At 43.2% G+C, this 27,089-nt stretch overlaps 2 protein-coding genes and 1 long non-coding RNA gene across 3 annotated transcripts in view; 2 read left to right on the forward strand and 1 right to left on the reverse strand.

The window, feature by feature from the left end:
* The window catches only part of LOC148843226 (Golgi SNAP receptor complex member 1-1-like), a 40,361-nt gene extending 39,032 nt beyond the window's left edge, over positions 1-1,329 (reverse strand). Inside the window, exon 1 of the mRNA XM_088959382.1 lies at positions 101-1,329. Coding sequence (XP_088815508.1) covers positions 101-139 — 39 coding nt within the window. The 5' untranslated portion in view covers positions 140-1,329. The remainder of the gene's footprint in view (positions 1-100) is intronic.
* A 5,301-nt stretch (positions 1,330-6,630) lies between these two features.
* Positions 6,631-10,201, forward strand: LOC148843227 (uncharacterized). The gene is made up of 2 exons (XR_016103063.1): positions 6,631-6,937; positions 9,446-10,201. It is a non-coding gene; the product is annotated as an uncharacterized LOC148843227 (long non-coding RNA).
* Positions 10,202-10,750: 549 nt separating this feature from the next.
* LOC148843228 (class V chitinase CHIT5a-like) lies at positions 10,751-12,610 on the forward strand. Its single transcript, XM_088957052.1, has 2 exons — positions 10,751-12,326; positions 12,428-12,610. The coding sequence occupies exons 1-2, from the start codon at positions 11,225-11,227 to the stop codon at positions 12,454-12,456; spliced, it is 1,131 nt and encodes a 376-aa protein (XP_088813178.1). The 5' UTR covers positions 10,751-11,224; the 3' UTR covers positions 12,457-12,610.
* The last annotated feature ends 14,479 nt before the right edge of the window (positions 12,611-27,089 follow it).

Here is a 27,089-nt window from a genome sequence, read left to right on the forward strand (position 1 = left end):
ACCCATTCGTAAATTCTATGAGACGAATAATTCGAAAATCGAGAAAAAGAGAAACTGAGTATGTAATTGTATTTTAGCGGGAATGGGAAAGGCGTAGTACCTGTTTACGCAGGGCGTCCCATGAGATCGGCACCTCCATGAATCCAATCTGTTTCTTCTGCTTCTCGAAATATTCCTCCCGTACTCTTCTGAACCAAGCACAGATTCACAGAGATGGAAATGCTCAACCGTTATCAGTTATCTGATTGCGCCAACGAAACCTCTTCTGCGCCCAACGCAAATCTCAATCGTCTCCGAAAAATGCAGCAAAGAGTAAATTATAGAAAACCTCCTGAGGCCAAATCCTGTGAACCCTTTGGTTCACGGGAAGCGTGCACCACGTGGCTTTATTGACTTCACAGGGATTTGACGGATTTCTCTGGGCCAACCAGTTGAAACCTCCACTAAATGACAAAAGAAAAACAATAAAACTCAAAACATTTGGGCTTTCTCTCTCATTCGAACTCCCCCTCCCACCGTCTCTCAGGCCTCAGCATTCTGTAACCAAACCACCGGCACTACAGCAATCAACATTCGGAGTTAAGAATCAACCGAGGATCGGAGACTAGTGTCCGGCAACCGGCGGTAAGTTCTTAACTTCTTCTTCTTCGCTTCTATCAGGGATTTCTGTTGATAGGATCGACTTTTCGAGCACAAGAATATCCACTATTGCTATAAGGGTGAAGCCCAGACATTAACCCAAAAGATGTGGTTATTGAACTCCTCTGGGTTCGGGCTCTTGATCTGCCGGCTGAGTGCATGACAACCTTGACTAGGAACAAGCTAGCCGAACAAATTGTAGAGCCTGTACTGTGTGATGGAGATGGTTAAAAACAAGGCAAATGGGGAAAATACTTGAAGGTTCGAGTTCGCATAAAACATCACTGCCACTGAATCCTTGATAGTTGTTGTAACAGAAGCCAGATAAGGAACCTAGGTGGTATACGGTGAAAGCCTCTAACCCAAATATTACAGAGGAACAAATGATGGAAGATTTATCTAAGAAACTAGCGATGCAAGCAGCAGTAAGCAATGCTAGAAGAGAGAGGCAAAAGCCAGTGGGATTGTGAGTGCCTTTTGATGGCAAAAGGCATTCTGCAATGGCAGCGGTGTAGCAAGTGGCTTTTGATGTAAGGAGATGTGATGATTCACCGCTGCAGCAAAAGGACAGGATCCAATACGCCATTCTTCACTATAGGTGGTTAGAAGAAAAGGGGAAAAACAGAGGGGTTTACCGCCGGTGGCTTAGTCTCAGCGTGCTGAGAGTTGGAATGAGAAAGATAAAGTCAAATGTTTGGGTTTTATTATTTTGTTTCTGTCTTCTATTGTCCGGTTCTACCAGTTGGACCACTTTTAAAGCCACCTGTTTATTTTTCATTTGCAGGTACATGCTTAACAAGTTTTTAATAATAACAGTCAACCTCACGAAGTTTTCAAAATTATATTATACGGTTATAACGAAATATTAGCCAAATGTCTGAAATGCCCATACTTATCAAATTTATGGATGTCAACTAAAAACTATGATTACGCTCCTCTATAGAAAATCAGCATACTATTCAAAAGGCAAAGTCAACTATCAATTCAGGTGAGACTTTTAAGTGGAATTTCAAAGTTTGGAAATATAATCGGCCCCTTAAATTGAAAGTTTTCCTTTTTTTTTTTTTCTTGTTTCTAAGTAATAGACTTCCTACTAGGGTGCAAATGATTAGGTTCTGATTCCATCCAATTCGAGATTCGGTCCTATTTTATTGGATTTAGATCTCACTTATTCGGATATTTGGATCACTCTTATCAATTCGAAAATATTTATTTATTTATTTATATAAATATATATAATACATATATATTTTAGGGAGAATAACGATTCAGTCCAGGGTTAGAATGTGTAAGCTCAAAGCACTATTGGGGTAGGTGCCAATTCTAAATTGATGGTAATTCACCGGTGGACTTTTTTTTGTAAATAAAGATTAACATTAAACTGACCAAGAAACATGATTATATACATGAGAGTTGTAGTGTAACTTTAATTGCCCTTTGCATGATATATAGGCAAAAAGTTGGGCAATGTGGTTATCCTGTCTATAGATATGCACAAGATATATATAGTATCAAAAGAAGAGATAAGTCTTTTAAGGTGGTTCTTGTGCAACTACCTTATCATTTGCTGCTAGCTCCACCAAAGCTTTGTTGTGAGAAAATACCCATAGTTGTTTGGCTCTATTTGTCTGGGCTTCTCTTAAGCCTCCTAATAACACTAGGATTTCAGCATCATAACTGTTGATCGCCCAACAGGGAGTGCCTTCTGCGATGGTAAGTTGCTCGCTGGGAAATTGGAAGAGGAACCCTCGTCCTGCATGACCTGTATCTGGATCAAAAGAGCCATCAATAAAAAGTGTTGGAACATTATTTCTATGAGATGGATTGATGTTATGTTGGGGTTGTGATGGGTTTGGGGCCTCGTCCAGTATATAATGCAAAGATGAGCTGATCACTTGCTTTGGGTCTTGCACGATGTTATCAAATATGCGTTTGTTCTGTGCTTTCCACATGTGATAGGCAATGATGTTGAAATAGCTTTGACTTTGAACTACCTGTGATTTACCATGGTGTGTATTGAGGCTTTGGAACCAGTCCTTGATAATGACATGCATGGGCTGATTTTGTATGAGAGTCGGGTTTAAGCCAATTTGGGCTTCACACCAGACAGCACAAGCGAAGGTACACTAGAAAAATAGGTGGTGGGTTGTTTCTACATGGAGGTTGCAGAAAGTGCAAGACCTCTCAGTCTCCCTTAGCCATGTCGCGCACTTGTTTTTAGTGAGCAAACCATCCGACAACAACTTCCATAGAAATACCTGGAATCTGTGAGGAACTTTGAGCTTCCAAAGGAGCTTCCACTCAAAGAAGGCGTTTGAAGTAGAGTCCTCTAATGATTTAAAGTGCTGATGAGCTGATTTCACAAAGAAGACACCCATGGCATTATGCTTCCAAATTAGGAAATCTGAGGAGAGACTTGGTTCCGGGCTGATGTGAAGGATGTGTCGAATGGTGTGGTCATGAAAAAGTTGAAGAAGCTTTGACATATCCCATGTAACAACATTTATTAGGTGAGAAACCTTCAGGTTTCGTACTTGATCCCCGTTAGCTGACTCTTTCAAGTGCGGAATGTGACCTGGTAGCGTGGGAATCCATGGATCTGACATTGCTAAAATGGAGTTTCCGTCTTTGATAGTCCATAACAAATTTGTTTGTAACTTACTGATCAGTTGATGCGCTTGTTGCCACCATGGGGAATTGCGGTGGCCTTTTTTGGCAACAAAGAAAGAGGAATGTGGGAAATATTTAGCTTTTACTTGCTTGCTCCAAATCCCATTAGAGTCAGTTAGTAGTCTCCACACTTGCTTACTAAACATGGCTTTGTTCATGGTATTGAAGGATCTGAATCCAAGGCCAACTTGCGTCTTTGGTCTACAGATCTTGCTCCAGGAAACTGTGTTTTGTGTTTTTATTTGAGTTATCCCACTAGAATGCTCTAGTCATCTTATCAATTTGAGAGCCTACAGCTTGAGGAAGAGTTGCTATGGACATGGAATACACCGGGATGGATTGAAGCACTGATTTAACTAGGGTGGTTATTCCTGCTTTGGACAGAAGTTTTGATCTCCAAGAGTTGATTCTGGAGGAGATTTTGTCTGTTATCTCTTTGTGAGATGAGAGGTGGTGGGAGTTTGAGCCAACTTGGGTACCAAGTACCTTGGTACCAACCAGTGATTTACTAATAGCATGTGGGAAAGAATTCTCCTGTGTTGGCGGGGAACATTTCTGCTAAAGAATAGGTGGGATTTGGCATGATTTATCCTCTGTTCGGACATGATCTCGAAGGACTTCAGTAGATTGGTAAAAGACTCGACTTGTTCTACCTCAACTTTGTGGAAAAGTATGCAATCATTAGCAAATAGGAGATGTGTAATGGGGGAGCTATTGCGACTAATCTGCACTCCTTCTAGTTGCCCCTCTGATGAGGCTTGCTTACCCCCCCCCCCCCCCCCCCCCCGCTTTAGCTTGAAATGATCGTGTGACTCACTTGCTAATTTGATAGAGTAGGATGCAGTGGAAATGCACTGATGTAACATATTACACCACCCCCCCCCCCCCCGCTTTAGCTTGAAATGATCGTGTGACTCACTTGCTAATTTGATAGAGTAGGATGCAGTGGAAATGCACTGATGTAACATATTACACCATTTGTCTGGGAAATTCATTTTTTAAGCACATGATATTTTGACATGTCGAGTTTGATGGCAATATATCTTTTGCCTCTTTGTTGATACTTCATCTTACGCAAGATCTCCTTCACTAACAGAATGTTGTTTGAGATTTGTCTACCCTTGAGAAATTCGGATTGGTAAGGAGATAAAATCTCCTGTAATATAGGTTGTAGTCTTGTTACCATCCACTTAGTTATGATCTTGTAGAGGACATTACACAGGCTGATAGGACGGTAACTTGATGTGTCAATTGGTTTGTTATTTTTTGGAACAAAAGCCAAATTGGTATCATTTATTTCTTTTGGCAAGGATTCTGAATTAAATAATTTAAGTACAATTGTGTGAATGTCTATTCCGATCAGGTCCCAGTAATGTTGATAGAAGAGAGGGGTGAAACCATCAAGTCCTGGGGCTTTGTGGGGATTAAATTGTTTAACCACACTAGTTATTTCTTCAAGAGTAGGGGGCACCAGCAGAGAATCCTGGTGTTGGGTAGAGAGAGTTGGGAAGGGGATATTGTTCAATAGTTCAGGGTCGAATTCTTCTTGCTGCCCACCTACCTATAAGAGAGCCTGCTTAAATGTTTTAACTATATGTGTACCACTTGAAGTCCAAGACCCATCATTGCATTTCAGCCAGCCAATATTATTTTTGGCATTTCTGAAATTTGCCATGTGATGAAAAAACTTGGTATTTCTGTCACCCTCTTTGAGCCACAACTCTCTTGAGTCTCCGAAGTTGTTCTTCTTTAAAGAGCTAGTAGCTATATTGTTTTAACAGTGATTGAAGTCGGTCTTGCTCTGCATTGCGTAGGGTTCTCAACTGCAAGGTTGAGATTTGCTCAGCTATGCTTCGGATGTGGTCTTGGATTAGGCCAAAATGACTTTTATTCCATTGCTTGAGGGCCAGCTAGCAAGTTTTTAGCTTGTTGATGACTTGATGAGCAGGTGAGCCATGGACGGGTTGACTCCATGAGGCAGAAATAATTTATTTGTAAGCAGGGTGTTCTACCCAGAAAGGCTGAAAATGAAAATGTGGTTTCCTTTGAGGAGTTGGAGATGAGGTGTTTAAGACAATAGGCCCATGATCCGAGGTGGTTATTGGGGAATGGTTTAACTGGGTGTTTGGGAATAATTGGCACCAAGAGGGGGTTAGCTAGGGCCCGGTCCAACCTTTCAAGCACTTTAGCCGCTCCCTTTTGGCCATTTTGTCCAGGTGAATGGAGGTCCGACATAATCGAAGTCCACTAGGCCAAATTTTTGTACAAAATTTTGTAAATGTTTAGAGAGGTAAGGTTTGGAATTTCTGAAGGATTTATGGTCATCCATCTCGTAAATATCATTGAGGTCTCCTATGAGGAGCCAAGGTAGGTTAGTGAGCTCTTGTGATTGTGTGAGGTGAAGCCAGATGTCTTTGCGAAGATGCCCGGCAGGGTGGCCATAGAATAGTAATAATTGCCAAGGATTGTTGGGCAGGTAATTCGAGATTTGGAGATGAATTAGGTGAGTACTGACATGGAGAATGTCAAATGAGTTTGAATCCAGCCAATCGCAGAAAAGACCACTAGAGAACCCTGAAGCTTCATCGAATACAAAACTTTTAAATTTAAGCTTCTTCGCCAGGGTGGAACCTTTTTGTCAGTCTAGCTTGGTTTCTATTAAAAAGAAAAGGTCCAGCTTTTCTTGTTTAACTAGCTTTCGTAGCTCACGGATCTTCTTATTATCACCAGCTCCCATAATGTTTCAAGAAATGAACTTCATGGTAGTGAAGAACAAGGCTGAGATGGACAAGATTATGTATAATGTTGTGAAAATAATGAGAGGGGAAGAGATGTACCCGATGAAACAAGTGATTTGGGGTTGGACCAATGAAGCTGTTAGTGATGAACTGGTCACCGCCACAGAGAAACATCGGGGACGTGGATACACCAGCATCAGATGAATTCAGTAAACCCAGGTTTAATGGTTGGATATCTCTTTGTGGTGTTATGGGCATTGAGTAGTGTTGTTGGGATTTAGGCGGAACTAACAATGTCATTGTGGTTTTAGCTAATAGTAGGGGTGAGCATAGTTCAGTTGAAACCGAATAATCGAACCGAAATGTCGGTTTTGGTTTGCTAAAATCGTTAATTCGGTTTAAATGATTCAGTTCGATTCTTAATTACAATTTTAATATTACTGGGTTTGGTTTCGGTTCTGATATTTAGAGGTTCAGTTAACCGAAATAATCAAACTTTTAAGGGTAAATTAGTAATTTTATAGGCCATTAGGCCAAAACACAAAACGTCAAAACCCTCAAGCTCGACATGTGATGCCTCATGTGTCATTTCTCCAGTCTTCCTTCGACCTTCCCAGTTCCCTATGCGGCTTTGCCCTTTGTGCTTCTCTCTGCCCACTGTTCAATCTACTCTCAGTCATCACTTTCTTTCTTCTTTTCTCTTTGTCTTCTACTCTTCACTTCTTCAAGGTTCAGTCTTCTCTCTTCTCTTCATTTCTGAGTTTCTCTTCGTCTTCTCTTAATCTCTTCAGTCTAGCACCAGCTGCACCACTCAGTCACTCACCAACGGCAACGGCAAATGATACTCTGGCAAGGCGACGACGGTGACCGGTTCAGAGCGTGAAGACAAGGTCAGGGAACTTCTCACCTTTTATTCTTCATTAAGAAAATAAACACTAAACAATTAGAACCCTTGAGGCTATTTCATCTTCCCACCTTATTGGGACCCAATTTCTTCCATTTTTTCTTGCTATAAATCCCTGCAATTGACGATGGTTATTTCATTGTTAGAACTTAGAAGAGTATGGCTTGCCTCAAAACTTTCTATTCGATTCGACCATTTTCCAGACTCGATTGTTTGTGATTCAATAGAGTACAAATGTACAATCTAGGAAGAAATAATCAAGTAATGGCAAAAATTCGGTTCTAACTGAATCAATCGAAATAACCGAAAAAAATTCGGTTCGGTTTGATCGGTTTAGGTGAAGTTCGGTTTTAGAATATAGTATATTGTTTTTATAAAATTTGGTTTGTTCGGTTCGGTTTTTAATCGAACAAACCGAATGCATAGCCCTAGCTAATAGCATCTCAGGAGGTAGAATCTATCCGGTAAGAAAGTCTGAAACTTGGCCATAACGAACCGCCCAAAGAGATTGAGTAGGTAGATCCAAATGATAATTTATTGTCCTGACACGTCTCCTTTTCCCCATGAGTAGATCAATGGTTCCTAAACCGCCGGTTTTGGTGAAATAGTGGGTGGTAATTTCTGGTTTCACGCTATACTGGCATATCGTGTGCTGTTGTTGCACGTGTAGCTTACTTGTCAAGTTATTCTCATGATGATGGTGTGCATGCATGGAGCATGCATGCATAGAATGCGGCATCCTTTGTTTGCAGGGGTGGCTATCATGCAAGGCAATAGCAAGTTCTAACTTGCCAAGTGTCTATTGAGAATGATTAGTGTTCTTTCACTGCTGGCCTTCGTCGAAATCCAGTTGCATTGACGATGATGACCTGCCGAAAACCACTGCTAGTAGATCACAACTTCCATTCTCCAGGATAATCTATAGTATGACCTTCAAGAAAACTCTTGTAGTTTGATATGGAGTGGCCCAAACGTTTACAATTACTCCAAATATGCCCTATTAGATCGCAGTTAGCACAAATTCTAGGGAGTTGTTCATAGCAAAAGCGAAGCCATACTGGCTTGTCGCTGTAGAATATGAAGCGGCCTGTGAGGAGAGGTTTATGTAGATCAATAATGAATTTTTTGCGTACGTATAAGCCTCTCAGTAGCCAGCCTATGGGGATTTTCACTTGGTTTGGGATGGTGGTGCCCGTTGTGCTAGCAAGAAAACAAACCCTACCATCTTCAACCGTACCTCTAGGAATCATGTGGATTTGTAGCCAGACCCTCTAGGTCCAAACTTTTTCTACTGTTCCTGTCTGTGAGTCACTCCATTCTTCTAGGAGGATCCAGCTTGAATGAAAGAACCAGGGACCCCTCCTCTAGTGCAATGAGATGGTCACTATAGTTTATAAACGAGAACTCGAGTCTACCTCCTTCTAAGAAACGAACGGTCACTACTCCTGATGTTTTCCACTATAAACGAACATAGTTGCCCAGAGTCTCTTCGTTAACTTGTTGACACGGGAAGATGCATCACTTTAATGTCAACCCGATAACTTGCTCCGCCTCCTTGATAGGATCAAAGCTGGGTGGTTGTTCATCCACCCCTACATTAACTGCATGTGCGAAGAAGGATTCTATGTCCTCTGTGTCATGTGCAATGACTGGCATGCTGGCAACTTCTTTACCTTTTGATGTCATCCCCAGTAAAAGCTAATCCTCACATGAAGAAGATGGTTGTATCCACGCCTCAATGGGTTCTCTGTGGGGACCTGAGTTCAAGAAACGGAACGGGGAGACAAGGAGACTAAGAGAGGTAGGGAATCTTTTACTGAACTAGAAGACAAATAGATGGGGTAGGTCGATGTTGAGTAGAAGTCAAATGGGGGAGGGGGTTTGTAGTAGAGGGAAAGAATAAGGATGAAGTGGAGTTTAAGTTCGAATGCAGGTATGCATAGGTGTGGGGGAGGGTTAGGGGAAAGCCTACTGCTGAAAAAAGGATGTTACAATTGCTAAACAGACCCAAGGTCGACGCTTAACTTACATGCAGTTAGACGGAAGTGGGGAAGAAGGTGATACAGACGCTAAGTCAGAGTAAGTTATAACACAAAAGATTCCTGCACCCAAGGTTGACATTTTGAATGTTATAGCTCTGTTTGGGCCCGTCTGTAATTTTTCGTATATTTTATTTATTTATAAATATATTATTTATATTGCATTTTTATAAAATTGTTATTTTAATTATATTTTTATAAATATATATATATATATATGATGAAAATAGTTGAAAAAATATTTGTTTTTTTTTTACAAAAATAATAAAATTTGATGAATTGACAAAACCAGGCTTATTTAGAAAAAAAAAAAATTGTAAAAACAGTGAGCGGGAACCGGGAACGAAAAAATCCATCTTATAACCAAATCGCCCCTGATTAAAAGCTACATCCATTACTTGTCTCCCACACTCTCTCTCATCAAATCACTCTTTGCACTGTTGCTCACTTTCTAGTTTCTTCTCAAAGTTTTCAACGCCGATGATGGCCCTGTGGAAGCATTAAACAGAGTCCTGTAGACCGGAAACTGAACAAGCTATTCATCAACAAGGATGCGTGGGTCTCGTCCGTCAGATCCAAGACTTTATGGTTGTTCCTTGCAATGATTCTTCATCTCTTTCAACCGAAGCTTAATCATGTGTTGAATATGAGCTGTTGTATAATATTCTATTCATTACTCTCTAACCCGCAAAGTTTGCTGTGATCCATTGAGCTTTCGTCGGTGTCAAGGAGATCTCGTTTTCTTGTGGACCATACAAATAGTGAAGAAGCACCAAGGAGGAGAAAGTACTAAGAAAACATGTACGACACCATCTCTTTTATCTCAAATCTATACAACCAACCAGTCCAGCCATGGCGACACCTTCAAGTAGCATTCCGGGATCTTCATTATCTGTAGCTCTATATAGCTTCAGATATACTGAGCTATGTGTTCCTTATCGAGTTTCTCATAATGGGGATTTCTCTCCTATTTTTATTAACGCTTGCTGAAGTACTTTTCTCAGCAAGGTTCCTTGGTTCGAAGTTCACAAGAAGAGCAATAGAATATTGAAGAATGAGAAGATAAAGAAAAGTAAAACAAGAGAGGGCAATTTAGTCCAAAAAGTAATTTTTTTTGTTCAGTTCACCATGTTTGTTATTTATTTCTAAACATATCGGATTTTGTTAATTCCTCAAACTTAAGCTGTGTGTTCGAATTCATAATTATGAAATCCGATCAGGTCTTCTGATCAAATCGAATTGGCTCTTTACCGTGTCAGATTAGATTCGGATATACGTTAATTTATATCCGATCTGGTCCATTTGCATCCCTACTTCCTACGAATGATCTAAATATTGATGGCTTTTGCGCTAGATGTGGAGGACCAGAGGATATTCATATTTTTAAGTTTTGTAATTATGCAGAACAAATTTGATTGGAAGTAGCTCCAAACAGAGGGATCCAATAAATAGGACGGGTCCAATAAATACGACTGGAGGTGTAAATTGGGCCGTACTGTTCGTGGCTTGGCACGACCTGGTCTGATTTTGGATTAGCCTAGCATGACATGATACACGGGCCATGTTAGGCCCGACATGATCATGTGAGTCATGTTGAGCATGGGTTTTAGGTCCACGGGTCGGGTCGGCATGGCATGACTGAGCGGGCCGTGCCACTTGCAGCCTGGCCCATATATATTATAAGTGGAAGGCCACCTTTGTTGACCAAACCCTAGAAGTTAATAATTAGTTGTAATATTATTTCAGCTAATATTGAACTATTAATTTGCTCAAAGAAATTGCATAAATGATATTACAAATGCATTCTTTATTTGTTTCACATAGGGCCATTAATGGAGATTTGACCTTAATAACCCAATAACCAGCATGGTTAGTGCGAGTTCAGATTCATATCCAATACCATTGAATATCATTTTTTCAGTGATGGCAGCCTATAGTATCATAACTTGTCAAAATTAAAACAACCCACCATTTTTCTAGATCAAAGTTCATTGGCCCTCAGCACAAATAATATCTTATCAGAAACTTCATGGGGTCGATCATTTGATCTGAACTGTGAATTCTGAGCACACAGCAAAGATGACTCTGTCAAAGTTTACAAACGAAGCTACACCAAGATAAAGACAATTAATCAAGCACTAATCACCCAAGTCAACCTCACGCTCATTATATGATCAGACAAGGCAAGCTTAAGTCCTCCAAGCTTCTCCTCCTTGCTTCCCAAACTGCTAAACATGGCTGCCCAGAATCTTGTTTTACTCTTTCTGGTCACCGTCCTCTCCTGTTTCATTGCAGGTGCAACCTCTGCTCCTCCAGTAATCAAGGGTGGGTACTGGCCTTCATGGCGGGCAGATACCGACCCTCCATTTACCATCCCAACTACATACTTCACTCACCTCTTCTATGCCTTCGTCGGAGTAAATGCGACGACTTATAAGCTAACCATCACGTCGACAGACGCTCAATGGATGAGAAACTTCACGTCCACCGTTCACAGAAAGAAGCCGCCTTCAAAGGCTCTTCTCTCCCTCGGAGGAGGAAATGCCAGCCCGACTACCTTCTCCAACATGGCTACCAACGCCTCTAACCGTGCCACCTTCATCGCCTCCACCACCCAGGTTGCTCGCAAGTATGGCTTCGACGGCATTGATCTCGACTGGGAATTTCCGAAAGACGACCAGGACATGTCGAACCTCGCCGTTCTCTTCCGCGAGTGGCGTACTGCCTTCGAGAAGGAAGCACGTGCTTCCCGCCGGCCGCGCCTACTTATCTCCGCCGCTGTGTACTTCGCTTCTAGCTTTTTCTTGTCTGACGTAAAACGGGCTTACCCGGTGAATGCGATACGTCGGTACGTTGACTTTGTGAGCCCCATGTGCTACGATTACCATGGCTCATGGGAGCCGTCGGCCACGGGTGCGCAGGCGCTGCTCTATGACTCGACAAGCAACATCAGCACGAGTTACGGCATTCAGTCGTGGATCCGAGCGGGCGTCCCGCCGAAGAAGCTGGTCATGGGTCTACCCTTGTATGGTCGCACATGGAAGCTGAAGGACCCGAATGTACACGGCATTGGAGCGCCAGCAGTCGGCGTGGGTCCTGGCGATAATGGGGTGTTACTGTACTTTCAGATTGTGGAATTTAATGCGGCCAATAACGCAACAGAGGTGTTTGATAAAAACACAGTGTCCACTTACTCTTATGCAGGAACCAATTGGCTTGGCTACGATAATGCCACGTCCATTAGATACAAAGTGGAATTCGCCCGAGCACGCCGCCTCGGTGGGTACTTCTTCTGGGCACTTGGATATGATAAGGACTGGACTCTAACGAAGGAAGGTAAGATTGTTGTGTTCTAACTGTAAATTTAACCAACTTAACTGATTGGTTCGATGTTTATGGAATACAAGTCTAATATTATGAGACGTGTTTCATTTCAGCTTCCACGACGTGGAACCGTCGATACTAAAAAGCACAGTGGATTTGTGTCTACGGCAAATTCTCTCTCTCCCTCTGCAGGGTGCAACTCGTTCTCCAATTTAATAAGAATCGGTTGTTTTCTATGTAATTTGAAAGCACTTGAGATTTGTCTTATGAATAAATCAAGGTCTGACAACTGAAAATCCCTTGCTTCATTTCGTGTTTTAACTGAGATCCAATAAGAATTTTGTTGCATGCCCAAACAAAACCATCTGCTCTTCGGATGATTAAATTAATTAACATAGGTAGTCATATTCAATTTATTGTTTTGTTTTAACTTTCTTGGTCATGGTGGATTGGTGGGACGATCCTTTTGATCTGTGAGGTGAATAAAATGGAAGAAACCATAATTTATTCTTCCAGTCCCTTGGATCAGAAGTTTCATTCCACCAATTTTATGAGCAGTTTGGTAAGTCTTTTTTGAAAGATCTTATGGAAGACCTTTGGCATCGGGGTCACTAGGAGTTCGGAGGACAGAGGGGATGACTCGGAGAGGAGAGGAGTGGTCTTTGTGGCTACTGAGCTCGCCTCCTCTTTACCTTTTACCTGCTCTGGCTGGTTGGGCCCAACGAGTTGGCTAAGAATTGTAGTTCGGAGTGCCTTGCGACGCCTTTGTTGTTGCTTCTTGATCGGCTCCACATTGGTGCTGCTGACCTCTGTGTGTTCGGGTACTGTTCCGGCGTGGAGTGGCTCTGGTTGTTGTGGCTGACTGCCTTGGATGGAATGGCCTAGCCTTGAGTTTGCGGCCAGAACCTCGAGCCGGGATCTTTGTCATAATAGGACCCGTTTCTGCTTTAGTTTGAAGATAACACTGCCAACCGATAAGGTTCATCACTTCCGCCCGAATTGGCGATTGTTTTGTGAAATTGGTGAGAGAGAGAGAGAGAAACAACCGAGAAGATTACGGTTTAGTAATTTCTATATTCCATTAAATACTAGATTAGTAACTACTGAGTAGACCACGAGTCACTCTCAAAGCCTAAGGGCCAGAATGCCGAGTTAATACGAGCCCGGCGCAACAAGACCCAGTCGCATCTACAACATGAGCAAACTACTGAGTAGACCATGAGTCACTCCTAGAGCCTAAGGGCCAAAATGTCGAGCTAATACGACCTCGGTGCAATAAGACCTACTCGCCTCCATGGCATCGGAAACTTCAAGGGCAGACTACAAATCACCCCCTCAGCCTAAGGGCTGAAACACCGAGGTAACTAAGACCTCGGCATCAATAAAGACAGTTACTTCAGTGAAGGCAAAGTATGAAATATCAGAGGCGTAACCAGCTCGGGTTTGAACCCTACGAAGCACAGCTCGCCTTAACACATCGATTGGACCAAGGAACAACCTACAAGCATACAGTTTGGGCATACATAGTAATCACTTCGTTGTATGCTATAAAGGTTCCCACAAACATTAAGGGATAGCTCGAGATAACGACTATCGAAAAATCCTACTTTGGGTATGTAGCTCTAATAGCTCGAGAGATGAGATCGCTTTAAAAAAAATAAATAAATAAAATAAAAATAAAAAAGCACACCATACTTAGAAGAAAAGAGAAATTTGATTGCCATGCCATAAAAAAAAAACCGAGCCAAATAGCTCAAGAAAGCTCAACAAGAGATAAAAAAGGGTACAACCGCCCAAGAAAATCTTTTCAAGACTGGGTTTTGGCACCTGAGAGCCACCAGTAATTAGAAGAACGGAAAAGTAGAGCCGCCAGCCTCAGGGGTCCACCTTGTCCTCGTCCTCCAGGGAGTTAGGTTCTTCCTCCTCTCCCTGGTCCGCCGTCTCAAGAGCCTGGCCCTTCATTGTGATGCTGTCAAGGTTGAGCCTAGAGAATTTCTTCCAGACCAACCAGCGGCAGAGCTTGAATCCGAAGCGGTACGAGCTTGAGCCATACTCCACTTGGAGGTTGTGATACTCCTAGGAGTCCTTGAAGTCCCAAACTGCCTTCTCCCACTCGGTCTCCACCATGGTGTCGAAGTTCCGAGTTCGGTCAAGAAGTGTGGACTCCAAGTCCCGAACCTGTTGGTGAAGGAGCTCCCTCTCCGCTACCACCCTCGACGACTCCTCCCTATAGTGCGCGCTCTCCTCGGAAAGCTTGGTGATCTGCGCCACCTGGTCACAGACGAGCAACTCCTAGGCCTCACTCTCCTTGAGAATGTGAAGGAGCTCACCCCGGGTCCGGTCGAGCTCGCCTTGGAGCTTTTGAACAACGATCCTCTGATTGCAAGCGCCACCGGAGTGGATGTTCGTCTGGAGGGCCATGGCATGGATGGCGGAGTTAACCTGCCAATAAGAGACTAAGGTCAGAAGACAACAAAAGGAAGCAAAAAATGAGAAGAGGGGAAGGACCACTTACCACCATACAGTGAGAGGCGACAAGCGCGGCAAGCTCCCCAGGCTCCATCTCCCCCCACTTAGCAATCTCCTCATTGCAGATCGCCCTTTGGCTCTTCCGCCTGGCCACAATGTAATCATTAACACCCTCCCAGTTCCCTACTGGGAGCTGCGGGTAGGGAAATAGACGGGAATGACCAAGGGGAACCACCCCTTGCAACAGGAGCTCGCCCTCCTCGAGGCTACCTCCGCCAGCATCTCCTTCAGATGGAGGCAGCGGAACTTCAGGCGGTAGAGAAGTAAAGTCTAGCTCAGCAGACTCGGAACACAAGGCCCCTAAAGTTGGGAGTCCGGTCAGGACGCGACCTCTTCACCTTGCGCTTTTGGTTGCTCGAGAGAAAGCGGCACACGTCAACACTAGACATGATGGCTGCCAAAAAACCACAAGGTATTAGTCCAGTAAAAAAAAAAAAACAAAGCATATGTATACACTTGATATTTTTACAAGGCACTACGTGACCTAAAAAGGCAACCTACCCGGACTCAAGCCAGCCTGTGCAAGCTTCTCCTCGGTCAAGTAGTCCGAACAGAGGAAACTTACCAATGCTCAGGACAGCATCGTTTTCAAAATTTCAGGGTCCAACTTGGCCCCGGGGTCCTGGATGGCGCCCCTCCAAGAAGTTGGGAAGGAACACCCCTCAGGGTTATGGACCACAAAATAGTCTTGCTTCCAGGTAGGAATCTTGTTCGGTAGCTCATATAGGAGCTTATAGCCGCGGCGGGGAGAGAGGTAGTAAAAACGCCTTTCTGGAGGAGCTCTAGGAGTGGCATTCTTGATGCAGAGAATAGAAGCAAAAATATCAAGGTCAAGGGGAAGACAATACTCATAGCACAAAGAAATGATCCCAACCATGTTCTAGATGGCGTTGGGATGGAGTTGGTCGATGGTGACGTTGAAATGGTTTAACACCTCCACTATTAGGGGGTGCAGGGGAAGACGCAGGCCAGCCTCGAGTTGTTCTTGTAAAATCACTATATCGTTGGAACCATGTTCCTAGGGAAAGTTACCAGTGGGGATACTGTAGAGGAGGTCCCCGGGAAGGTGAAAGTAACGGATTAGAGACCTGAGTCTCTCCATTGTCATGGAGGATGGGCCGAAGGTGTCGGGCTCCCTCCCCTGAGAAGTAGAGGCCACATCACCGGAGGTCTCCCGAGCCTCCGAAACCTACTCCCAAGCTCCCCCTGAGCTCGAGGGGGCGGCGTCGTCCTGGTTACCGCTCCGGGAATAAACATGGTACGGATACCTAGACATGATTGACAGAATGATTAAGACTCACTGAGAAAAAATGAAACAGTATGAACGAAAGAGCTCGGGTAGACTTGATGGATGCGTGGCCTTAGAATCCAAATGGGTTCTGATTGTAGTAAGAAGGCTTGCCAAGATTATACAGTACTAAAGAGAAAGATGAAACAAATGGGTTTAAAGAGGTAAGGTGCTGATAAATTCCATTTCTCCTTAATGGATGGCAAAACACTTATGTCTTCACCAAGGCTATGGGTGAGATGCTGACAATAAATAGCATGAGGGGAGAAGTACCAGTAGTCATCATCCTTCCAAGCATCATTGAGAGCACTTGTAGAGAGCCCTTTCCTGGCTGGATTGAAGGACTCAGAAGATACCAGCATCCTTGTCGTTCTCAAACCCTACCTTTCTGCGATAAACAAGTATGGAACATGATCCTTGGCTAAGATGATAAAATATTTTATTCGATCAATTAATTGAATATAATCCCAGGATGATGGAGCCATTAGTTTGGAGAAGCAGCATGTGCATCAGTTCTGGTGCCATCTCGCGGGTTTCTTCACAGACCCCAAAGGTAATGACACAGATGCAGTAGTTCCTGGATTAATGGCTGCTGGAGAAGCAGCATGTGCATCAGTTCTGGTGCCAATCGTCTTGGTGCAAATTCACTACTTGATATTGTTGTTTTCGGCCGAGCTTGTGCAAATAGGGTAGCAGAGCTCCATAAACCAGGTTAGCTTTCATCATCTCATATGAAGTGGAAGACAGGCAAGAGCCAATACAGAAGATCTTTTCCCTGCATTAAAACATATAACATGATCACTTGTGTTTATTAGGATTTGTTGTTAAGACTTTAAGAGTTGGATGACTATAAAACAAATCCTTGTCTGGGGCTTCTCATATCTTCCCCCGAACCAGATTCTGTAAGATTTGGAGCACTTTCCTTTGATTTGAATTTTGTTGTTTTGACATGGTATGTTGATATGTGGTACTATATTTGCAATCTTGTTGTCATCAGAGACAACTTGGTGTGGTTGATGTCTTAGTCATAGAAAGTTTAGAACCCAAGTTCCAAACTTAACCACACACTTTGTACTGGAGCCCTGAAAAAGTTTTAAACTAAAACGGGGAGGGTTCCTGACTTCCTGGTGGAGAGGAATGAAAGATTAAAAGTGGTGGTGGGCGGTGGCGGTGGAGAGCAGTTGGGGATCACAAGAGGTTAATGGCATTGATCAGGATCACAGGTTAATTCTATTTTGTGAGAAGCCACTTAAAAAGTAGCTGAGAAATCTATTTAATGTGAGGATAATAAGATGATTCCTATTACTTATGTTTGCTTAATATAAACATCCTTTCATTATATATTACCATAAGGGTTAATAGAATGCCATCATATTATTTTTGGAAATTTTCATAAATCCAAAAGTACACTGATATTACCATTTTAGAGTTTTGCAAGATCAAAATGCCTTTATGCTATTTGGGTCCATAAATAGGATGATCATGTTTGGAGAAAATGTAGAAAGTCCAAATGGTCTATAAAAGGAGTAGAGATCAATTTTTACAAGAAAAATAAAGGAAAAAAGAAATAGTGGGAAGCTAAGTTTAATGATCAATTATTATTAATAAAATACTTTTTTTTTCTGTTTGAACCAAAAATACAATTTTATTTTTTATGAAAACAAATTGGTCTTCTGAGTTTCAACCTTATTCTTGTTTGAAGAGAGGCTACAGTTGAAAATGGGGATCTAGATGTGATAATTGGAATTTGTAGAATCTATATATTTGGGCATTGGTATTTTTCGAAACTTAAATTTGATAGAAGGATCTTTTAATTTTGTCATTTATGAGAAGAATTTTCTTGTCATTATACATTTCTACTTTGGACCAGAGACACATATATTCTTATCTTATATCAATGGACTAGATATTGGCTTAATCCAACCCAATCCAATATAATTTTGTTATGGATGGACCAGGTCCAATCCAATCTAATAAATATTTTGGACCAGATTGGTCCAATCCAATAAGACGTGAACTGTAAGCATATTTATCATCTTCGAATAACATGGCGAATTTTCTGGTTTTAGGTGGGAGGATTTCACCTCATCGTGGTGGGCTTATCTCATGGATCTTTTTGTGACCGCAATTTTTTTAATGCTCACTGAGCTAATAATTAAATTTTGTTATTCTCTCCAGGAAAACACGCCGATATGGATGAAGGTCTAGGCGTAGCAGGCTACAATTCCTATGGGATCTCAAATTATGACATAATGCAGTACAATGAGGACATGAAGAAATTCAGGAAGATGCAATTAAGCAGCCAGGAGTACATTAGACTTTCTGTCCCTCAGAAGAATATATGGATCTTGAGTTTATAAGAAGAGAGAAAATGCAAAGAAAAGTTTCACTTGCAGATCAAATCCGGGCTGCCAAAAGCGAAAGAGTGGAATGTGTAGCAGTCACAAACTCTTTGGTTCAAACCCTATCAAATAGTTTGAATGGAGAATGGTTTTTTAAATTTTCTTGTAATTGATGTTTTTTCATCTTTTGTATTTTATTTCGGTTTAAATGAATATATATAGAAAATAGGCCATGGCTGCCGCTAAAAAGCACGCTGCGAATATATTGCGAAAGTCGAACTTGGTTTTTAGCAGAAGTTGCAACTGCCAACTGCCGCTAAAAGCAATCTTTAGTGTAATCGGATGTAAAAACAACCTTTAGCGGCAGTCGGATGAGCATTAGTGGCAGTCGTGACTGCCACTAAAAGCAACCTTTAGCAGCCGCTTAATATTTATACCGGCAGCCGCAAAAACTGCCGCTAGAACGTCTAGCGACATTTCTTTTCGCGGCAGTTTGCCGACTACCGGTAAAGACTATAGCGGCAATTTTGATGATTTCAGATCAGATCTGAACTGATTTAATACAGATTTCTGACTATGATCAGTTATTTAAGTATTGTTTTCCATTGTAATAGCCCTAATAGTTCTTAATTACTGATTATTAACCAAAAATGGAGTTCAAAAATCAGGGGGAAGGTGTCTTTGGGAACAGCAGTTCTGGTAATATGTATGAGACTACGTTTCAAATTATAACTGTGAGATTTGATGGATCCAATTACTTGGAATGGGCCCAATCGGCCATGATGGCTATTGGGGGAAGGGGAAAACTTAGCTACTTATTGGGAGATGTGAAAGAACCTTCCAATGAGCACCCAATGTATACCAATTGGGTTTAGGAGAACTACTTAGTTATGACATGGCTGCGCAACTCTATGCAATCATAAACCAGGTTAGCTTTCATCATCTACACAGTTTTCTTCTTGTGACTTATATCCTAAATTAATGTCATCTACTTGAAAACATCACAAGGGAGAAACAAAGGCCATTGGAAAATGATGCTGGGAAAAAAAACCATTGCATGGCTGGATAAACTAAGAAACTCAAATGATTCATTGCCTACTTCAAAAATCCGTTTGAATATGCAACGGATAATGCAAAACAATGCTGTTGTTTTCCGTACTCAGGAAACACTAGAAGAAGGTATTCCATTAAAGTCTTTACTTTCATTTTATTAACTTATTTATGACCTTAAATTTTGCTGTCTAAAATGAACAAGCAATTAATGCATTCTGATCATTTCCACCTTGTTTTAATGGTCTTTCAAATGTTATTGGAGAGCCCATTTGGTCTCCCTTTTGTCTCACGGAAAGTGCAAATTGGATGCCTGTGAGCGGTGATTCCAAAAAGGGGAGGCCATCTCATATGAAGTTGAAGACAAGCAAGAGCCAATACAGAAGATCTTTTCCCTGCATTACAACATATAACATTATCACTTGTGTTTATTAGGATTTGTTGTCAAGACTTTAAGAGTTGGATGACTATAAAACAAATCCTTGTCTGGGACTTCTCATATCTTCCCCCGAACCAGATTTTGTAAGATTTGAAGCACTTTCTTTTGATTTGAATTTTGTTGCTTTGACATGGTATGTTGATATGTGTGTTAGACAGTTTTGTATGCCCTTAGCTTCAATCAAAATGATGTACTTTATGAGTTTATTGTAAATGAATAAAAGTGCATATTTGATTCATGTTCTCTTGGTATGTTTCTATGTAATACCCTTAAACTAGACACTTAATGAGACTCGTGTTAGTTTAGAATGTTCATTGCCAGTGGGTCGGTCTGGGGAGACCTATCTTGACAAGGCTGACACTGTGGTGCCACCAAGACGATTGGGGTGGCTTGTCTCCGCTACCAAGGTAAGACCCTAGGCTCATACAGTGTGGGATTAATTGAATATTTGAATTTGACCAGATTTCCAGTATTGCCCTGGACCTTGGAGATTGATGGGCAAAACTGGAAAGTTACACCCGACCCCTAGACTCGATTATGATACTACACTAGGTGTCGGATTAGGCTATCTTTGATGTACCAATCAGTGAGATCCTTAACGGGGGTCAAAACCTGGGTATGTTGGGACATTCTGAAAATTCATCTGAGTGGGTGATCATAGTGACAGGATCAACCCCTTTGTCGGACAAAGGTAATGATCAGGGATGCACTCTCACTAATGGAAACCAAGACTACCAGCAGCCGATTTCAATCGTTGAGATTTGTTTTGCAAAATATATTTTATATGAGATATAAAAGTATATATATTATGGTTTTGAAGTGATTTGCAAAAGGTTTTAATTCCCGGGATGCATATTTGAGAGAGTGCAACACTGTTCTTTGCAACCGAGGGAGAGGTCCTCTCTTGTCGGGCAGTGTATGGTCATTATGGGGTGAGAGGTTAAGTGTAAGACCATTGAGGATAATACCTGATGGGCTAATCTTGCATCTGCCCACAATCTTTGGGTGTTACAAGGTGGCTTGGCCCAGGGACCACTTAGGGTAAGTGTTGGGCCCATAGAGCCCATCTGATGGGTTTCAGAGGGTGCACTGTCCATAACAGTGTATTCGGCTAGGCCTTGTAACAAAGGCTGGGCTGAACCCATGCGGCTGATGTGTAGATCAATGTTTGGGTCCCACGCCATACAAGGAAATCCAACTAGGCAGCAGTTTGGAAGGCTAAATGAATACATAACCCTAAATGGGCCTTAAGCCCATTTCGAACTGGGCTAATTTGATTAGTCTTTAAGGGGCAAATTTTGAGATAAGATCAGCTGATAGGATTGAGCCCACACCCTATCCACTCAGAGAGTCCAAGATCTAAATGAGATTTGGATTTGAAAACTTCCTAATTAGATTAGGAGCTGGTTGATCTAATCTGTAGATAAGATAAGGATTATCCCTTATCTTAAAGGGACTTCTAATCCAGATATGGTTTGGATTAGCAACTCCTAATGGGATTAGGAGCTTATCCATTTAAGTCTTTAAAAGGAAGAGGGGGCGGCAACCTTTAGACACAACATCCAACAGACTCAAGTCTTGTCTTCAGAGCTGAGATCACATAAGAGAGAATTCTGCACCATGCAAATACTCTCTAACCGCCTCCTTCCTGCAGCCACCGCCTATTGCAGTTCGATCTCCATTCCTTGGGAGAAATCAAGATTGGATCTTGATTCCAATCTTTTGGAGAAAAGATTGGTAGGAGTTGTATTCATAAGCTGTCCAGGTGATTCTTAGAAAGAATCAAGTTCTTACGAAGGACATTACTGATTCTGCTCCACCTTGCACTGCGCCATCTTCAGTGGGAGCAGATTTTGGTTTCTACCTTGGGTGTGAACACCTCCATTGAGAGATATTGTTTCTCTGTATCAAATATTATCTCTCTCTCCTCCCTTTGGTTCAGATCTGGGTCAGTTTATTGTTCAAGAATGATCATTGAAAATATGATTTTCTAAATAGGAAATCCGAGTCCCAGTTGAAGGGAAAGAAAAATTTTTGAAATTCACCCCTCTTTATTCCGCAATCTTGGGCGTCCATGTGATGGATTTCCTATCCCTTCAATGTGGTACTATATTTGCAATCTTGTTGTCATCAAAGACAACTTGGTGTGGTTGATGTCTTAGTCTTAGAATGTTTAGAACCCAAGTTCCAAACTTAACCACACACTTTGTACAGGAGCCCTGAAGAAGTTTTAAACTAAAATGGGGAGGGTTCCTGACTTCTTGGTGGAGAGGAATAAAAGATTAAAAGTGGTGGTGGGCGGTGGCGATGGAGAGTAGTTGGGGATCACAAGAGGTTAATGGCATTGATCAGGATCACAAGTTAATTGCATTTTGTGAGAAGCCACTTAAAAAGCAGCTGAGAAATCTATTTAATGTGAGGATAATAAGATGATTCCTATTACTTATGTTTGCTTAATACAAACATCCTTTCATTATATATTATCATAAGGGTTAATAGAATGCCATCATATTATTTTTGGAAATTCTCATAAATCCAAAAATACACTAATATTACCAATTTAGAGTTTTGCAAGATCAAAATGCCTTTATGCTATTTGGGTCCATAAATAGGATAATCATGTTTGGAGAAAATGTAGAAAGTTCAAATAATCTATAAAAGGAGTAGAGATCAATTTTTACAAGAAAAATAAAGAAAGAAATAGTGGGAAGCTAAGTTTAATGATCAATTATTATTAAAAAAATACTGTCTTTTTTTGTTTGAACCAAAAATACAATTTTATTTTTTATGAAAGCAAATTGGTCTTCTAAGTTTCAACCTTATTCTTGTTTGAAGAGAGGCTACAGTTGAAAATGGGGATCTTGATGTGATAATTAGAATTTGTAGAATCTATATATTTGGGCATTGGTGTTTTTCAAAACTTAAATTTGATAGAAGGATCTTTTAATTTTGTCATTTATGGGAAGGATTTTCTTGTCATTATACATTTCTACTTTGGACCAGTGACACATATATTCTTATCTTATATCAATGGACTAGATATTGGCTTAATCCAACCCAATCCAATATAATTTTGTAATGGATGGAGCAGGTCTAATTCAATCTGATGGAGGAAGATTTGACCCGACCCCTTGGCCAAGGGACACGCGGAAGCAACCGAGGATGACCTGGCAGAAACGCCAGCTCGGCATGGTAGCAGGCCCACAACCCGAGCTCCAAACTAAAGAACCGAGCTCCCTCAAAGGAACCTGCAACCTGAGCTCTGAACTAAAGAGTCCCGAGCTCACCCTTCGAGGTCCTGAGCTTTACAAACACCAAAGGCAAAAAACCTGAACTGTATGCCCAGGGACAGTTCGGGCCATACTTCTATCCGTACTCAAGACCACTTCGTGCACCACTTCGGCTCCATGTCGCCTGTCTAAACAGACCGTACCTAACACCCAGGAGACCATACCTGGAGGCGGTGCACCTGACTGATTAGGGGACCAACACATGATAGCCGCCATCCAACGGACACCTACCACCGCCATCCCAGACGGACAGAGGCGACCCAGGCAACTGATAGTGGAGGTTATGACACCCGAACTGACAACTAGCAGTGGAGGTTATGACACCCGAACTGACAATTGGCAGTGGAGGTTATGACACCCGAACTGACAATTGGAAGTGGAGGTTATGACACCCGAACTGGCAACTGGTAGAGGAAGTGACCCGGTCTGGTAGAGGGAGTGACCCGATCTTGCAGAGGTAATGATGCCCGAACTAGCAGAGGCATGGAAGTGAGTGTACAGGGTAATTATAAAAGGCCCCCATCCCACAAAGAAGAGGGTATATGTGATTCTTGCATTTTCTGGTCTTAGAATTCCTCATTTCCCATGCCTTCTGAAGAATACTAACTTGAGCTTCGGAGTGTTCCAACCGGGCTCCCCCCCCGAAAATCTCCATTTTCTTCCTTGTCTCAGGCACCTCCGATCTCGTCAGAAGCGAGGTAACCGACAGCTAAGATAGACTGGATCGCGCACCATCATTTGGCGCCGTCTGTGAGAAAGTTTCAAAAAGCCTCCCCTAACCTTTAACTCTCTCCTCTCTCTCAAAGAAACCCTAGCTTCCATGGCTTCTCTCAGCAACAACAAGCACAATGCTGACTTGAATGCTGTAGGGGAACACCCCCACCCCGCCACTGTGTGCATAGGATAGTTCACTGTTACCCTGTCGACAGACGGAATCCCTAGCCTCAACGCACCAAACATGGTGGCACCTATGAATGTTCCCCTTCCTCTCCCTATTGAGACAACCTTCACCGAACCAACTGCTGTCCCCCTGGCGACTAGCCAAAGCCAGTTTGATAACTTTATGCAGTGCGTGTGGGCAATGCAAGCTCAAATGTAGCAGTTCCAGCAGCATCAGCTCCATCAGTATCAAGTGTTGCACCACATCTCTCAGTATTACTATCAACAGCAGTTCCCCCAACTGCCTCTGAACCAACCACAGCTTCCACCTCGGCACCCTGCTCCGAAGCCGGCCAAGCCCTCCCCCTTATGGTGGATGCCTTCACCGAGGAGAAGTCTTCCAACATTAGAACCCCTCCAAGAGTCAGGCCTCATCCCCGGGCAGGAGGGAAAGACTAGTCACCCCCGCCTCGCAGCTCACCGACGGATCGGGAACCTCGCCAGCGAAGTCAACACCTCGGCACTCCAAGTTAGATCTTCTGCTTAAGTCAGCGGACTACCAACAGTGCGGGCCCGTCGAGCTCGGTACTATCGAAGCCAGCAGCACCAATGCCAGGCCCTCTAAGCAGCAACGAAGATGCCAACGAACTCGCCGAACTTCCACCCACATCCTGCTGAGCTCCAAGGTAAAGGAGAGACAAGCTCGGATGAGGTAAAAGATGCCCCTATTCTCTCAATCCCTTCCCCCCTCTCATCAGAACTCTTTGCAGTCCCCATGCCCAGAGATTTCAAACTCCTCTCTCTAGACAAGTATGATGGGTCCTTCTACCCCAACGACCACGTCGATGCTTTCCAGTCCCAAATGCACCTGGCAAGGGCCAGCGAATCCTGCATGTACATGGCCTTCACTACCACCTTCAGGGGGTTGACCCGCACTTGGTACAGGAACCTGGCCCCCGGGTCAATAAGAAGCTAGACCCAGTTCGTGCAAGTCCTCACTGCACACTTCGTTACCAGCAAGCGGTTCTCCAGAACCGAGGAGAGCATTTTCAGAGTAGTCCAGAGAGAAGAAGAGTCCATCTGGGGCAACATAAAGCGGTTCAATGACGCATGCTTGTAGATACCACGACTGGACCCCGCGGTGCAGCTCGCGGCAGCCAAGAGAGGAGTGACACACTGCGGCCCGCAAACTCCGCCTGTATTTCCAAGCTCATACCATCATCGTCCTCACCAACAAACCCTTGAGGCAAGTACTACTCAGACCCGAGGTCTTTGGACGATTGACGAAGTGAGCCATCGAACTCAGTGAATACGATCTCCAAAACAAGCCCCGAACCACCATCAAAGCTCAAGCCTTGGCGGATTTTGTTGCAGAATGCATGTTCATCTCCGAGGTCCTCAGCCCGGTTGAGCACGAGGCTCTCAGTTTGAGCGAGCTCGATGGTCCCGGGCCGGCTGAGTTCGAGCCTCGTGAGGTTGCACCTAGTTCGGTATCTCTCTTGGTTAGGCCAAGCGCGAACTAGGATGAAGAGCCCGGGATCCTTCATGTAGATGGCTCCTCAAACCAGCAAGGCAGCAGAGCCGGTGTAGAACTCTGAGGCCGATGCCCTGTCCCGGCTAGCCAGCACCAGTGACAACACCATGAGAACTGGATTGATCCACTCACGAACTTCCTACTATATGGAACCCTCCCCGAAGAACGCAACGCCGCCAGGAGGGTAGAGCATCAGGCAGCCAAGTACGTCATGATAGACGGACGACTATACCGAAGATCCTACACGTTCCCCTACCTGCACTACTTGCGACCTCCCGAAGCTGAGCTCGTACTCCGCATCATTCATGAAGGCCTATGTGGCGGACACTTGGGGGGTAGGGTTGTCACTCAGAAGGCACTACGACAGGGGTACTATTGGCCAACAATGAAAGCAGACGCCATCAGGTTAATCAGGAAATGCGAGAAGTGCCAAAAGCACGCCAATATCCACCATCAGCCCGCCGCTGACCTCAAGTACCTCACCAGCCCATGGCCCTTCGCATAATGGGGTATCGACCTGCTCGGACCATTCCCACCAGCAATAGGAGGTAGGAAGTTCCTATTGTGGCGGTAGACTACTTCACCAAGTGGGTTGAAGCTGAAACTCTCGTAACCATCACAACTCGAAATGTCCAAAACTTCTTCTGGAAGAACATAGTGTGCTGCTTCGGACTACCTTGGGTGCTAATCTCCGACAACGACAAGCAGTTCGAAGACATCAAATTCCAAGAGTGGTGCCAAGGCATGGGGATCCAGCAAAACTTCACATCGGTTGTGCACCCACAAGCAAATGGTCAGGCAGAAGTCACAAATAGAGCTATCCTCCATGGACAAAAAGCCAGGCTAGACTGAGCTAAAGAACTATGGGCTGATGAGCTACCCAGTGTCCTATGGGCCTACCAAACTATAGAGAAGACCACCATTGGAGAAACTCCCTTCAACCTCACCTACGGCAGGGAGGTAGTCATCCCAGTTGAAATCGAGATCTCCTCACTTCAGTTGGAAGCATACAGCAACAATACTAATAACGATGAGCTACGTACCAACCTCGACCTACTTGACGAGGTGAGGGACCTCGCATACATCAGAACCGCAACATACCAGTAAAGGGTAGCTCGGTACTACAATGCTAGAGTTAAGAAATGAGACTATTGCATTGGAGACCTGGTCCTCCGCAAAATCATGGTACCTGAACCCGGTGTTGGCAAACTCGGGCCAAACTGGGAAGGACCCTACCGAGTGAAGAGAGTACTTAGGGGAGCGTACAAGCTCGAGACCCTGGAAGGTAAGCAGATACCCCGGGCATGGAACATCGTCAACTTAAGATGGTTTTACTTATAAGTTATCAAACTAAACAAGCCATGAGCTGCTACCGAGCTAGCAAAAACCTCGGCACCCTAAGTCCCTGAATGTCGAGATAACAA

The sequence above is a fragment of the Nelumbo lutea genome, chromosome 8 (assembly GCF_056320005.1).
Source record: "Nelumbo lutea isolate HS-2025 chromosome 8, American lotus-T2T, whole genome shotgun sequence".
Taxonomy (NCBI): Eukaryota; Viridiplantae; Streptophyta; class Magnoliopsida; order Proteales; family Nelumbonaceae; genus Nelumbo; species Nelumbo lutea.

What these genes read in the sequence shown, in the direction of transcription:
- LOC148843228 (XM_088957052.1), top strand. Translation starts at nt 11,225, where the DNA reads ATGGCTGCCCAGAATCTTGTTTTACTCTTTCTGGTCACCGTCCTCTCC. An exon ending in CTGGACTCTAACGAAGGAAG is followed by an intron (nt 12,327 to 12,427) that starts GTAAGATTGTTG and finishes GTTTCATTTCAG; the next exon opens with CTTCCACGACGTGGAACCGT.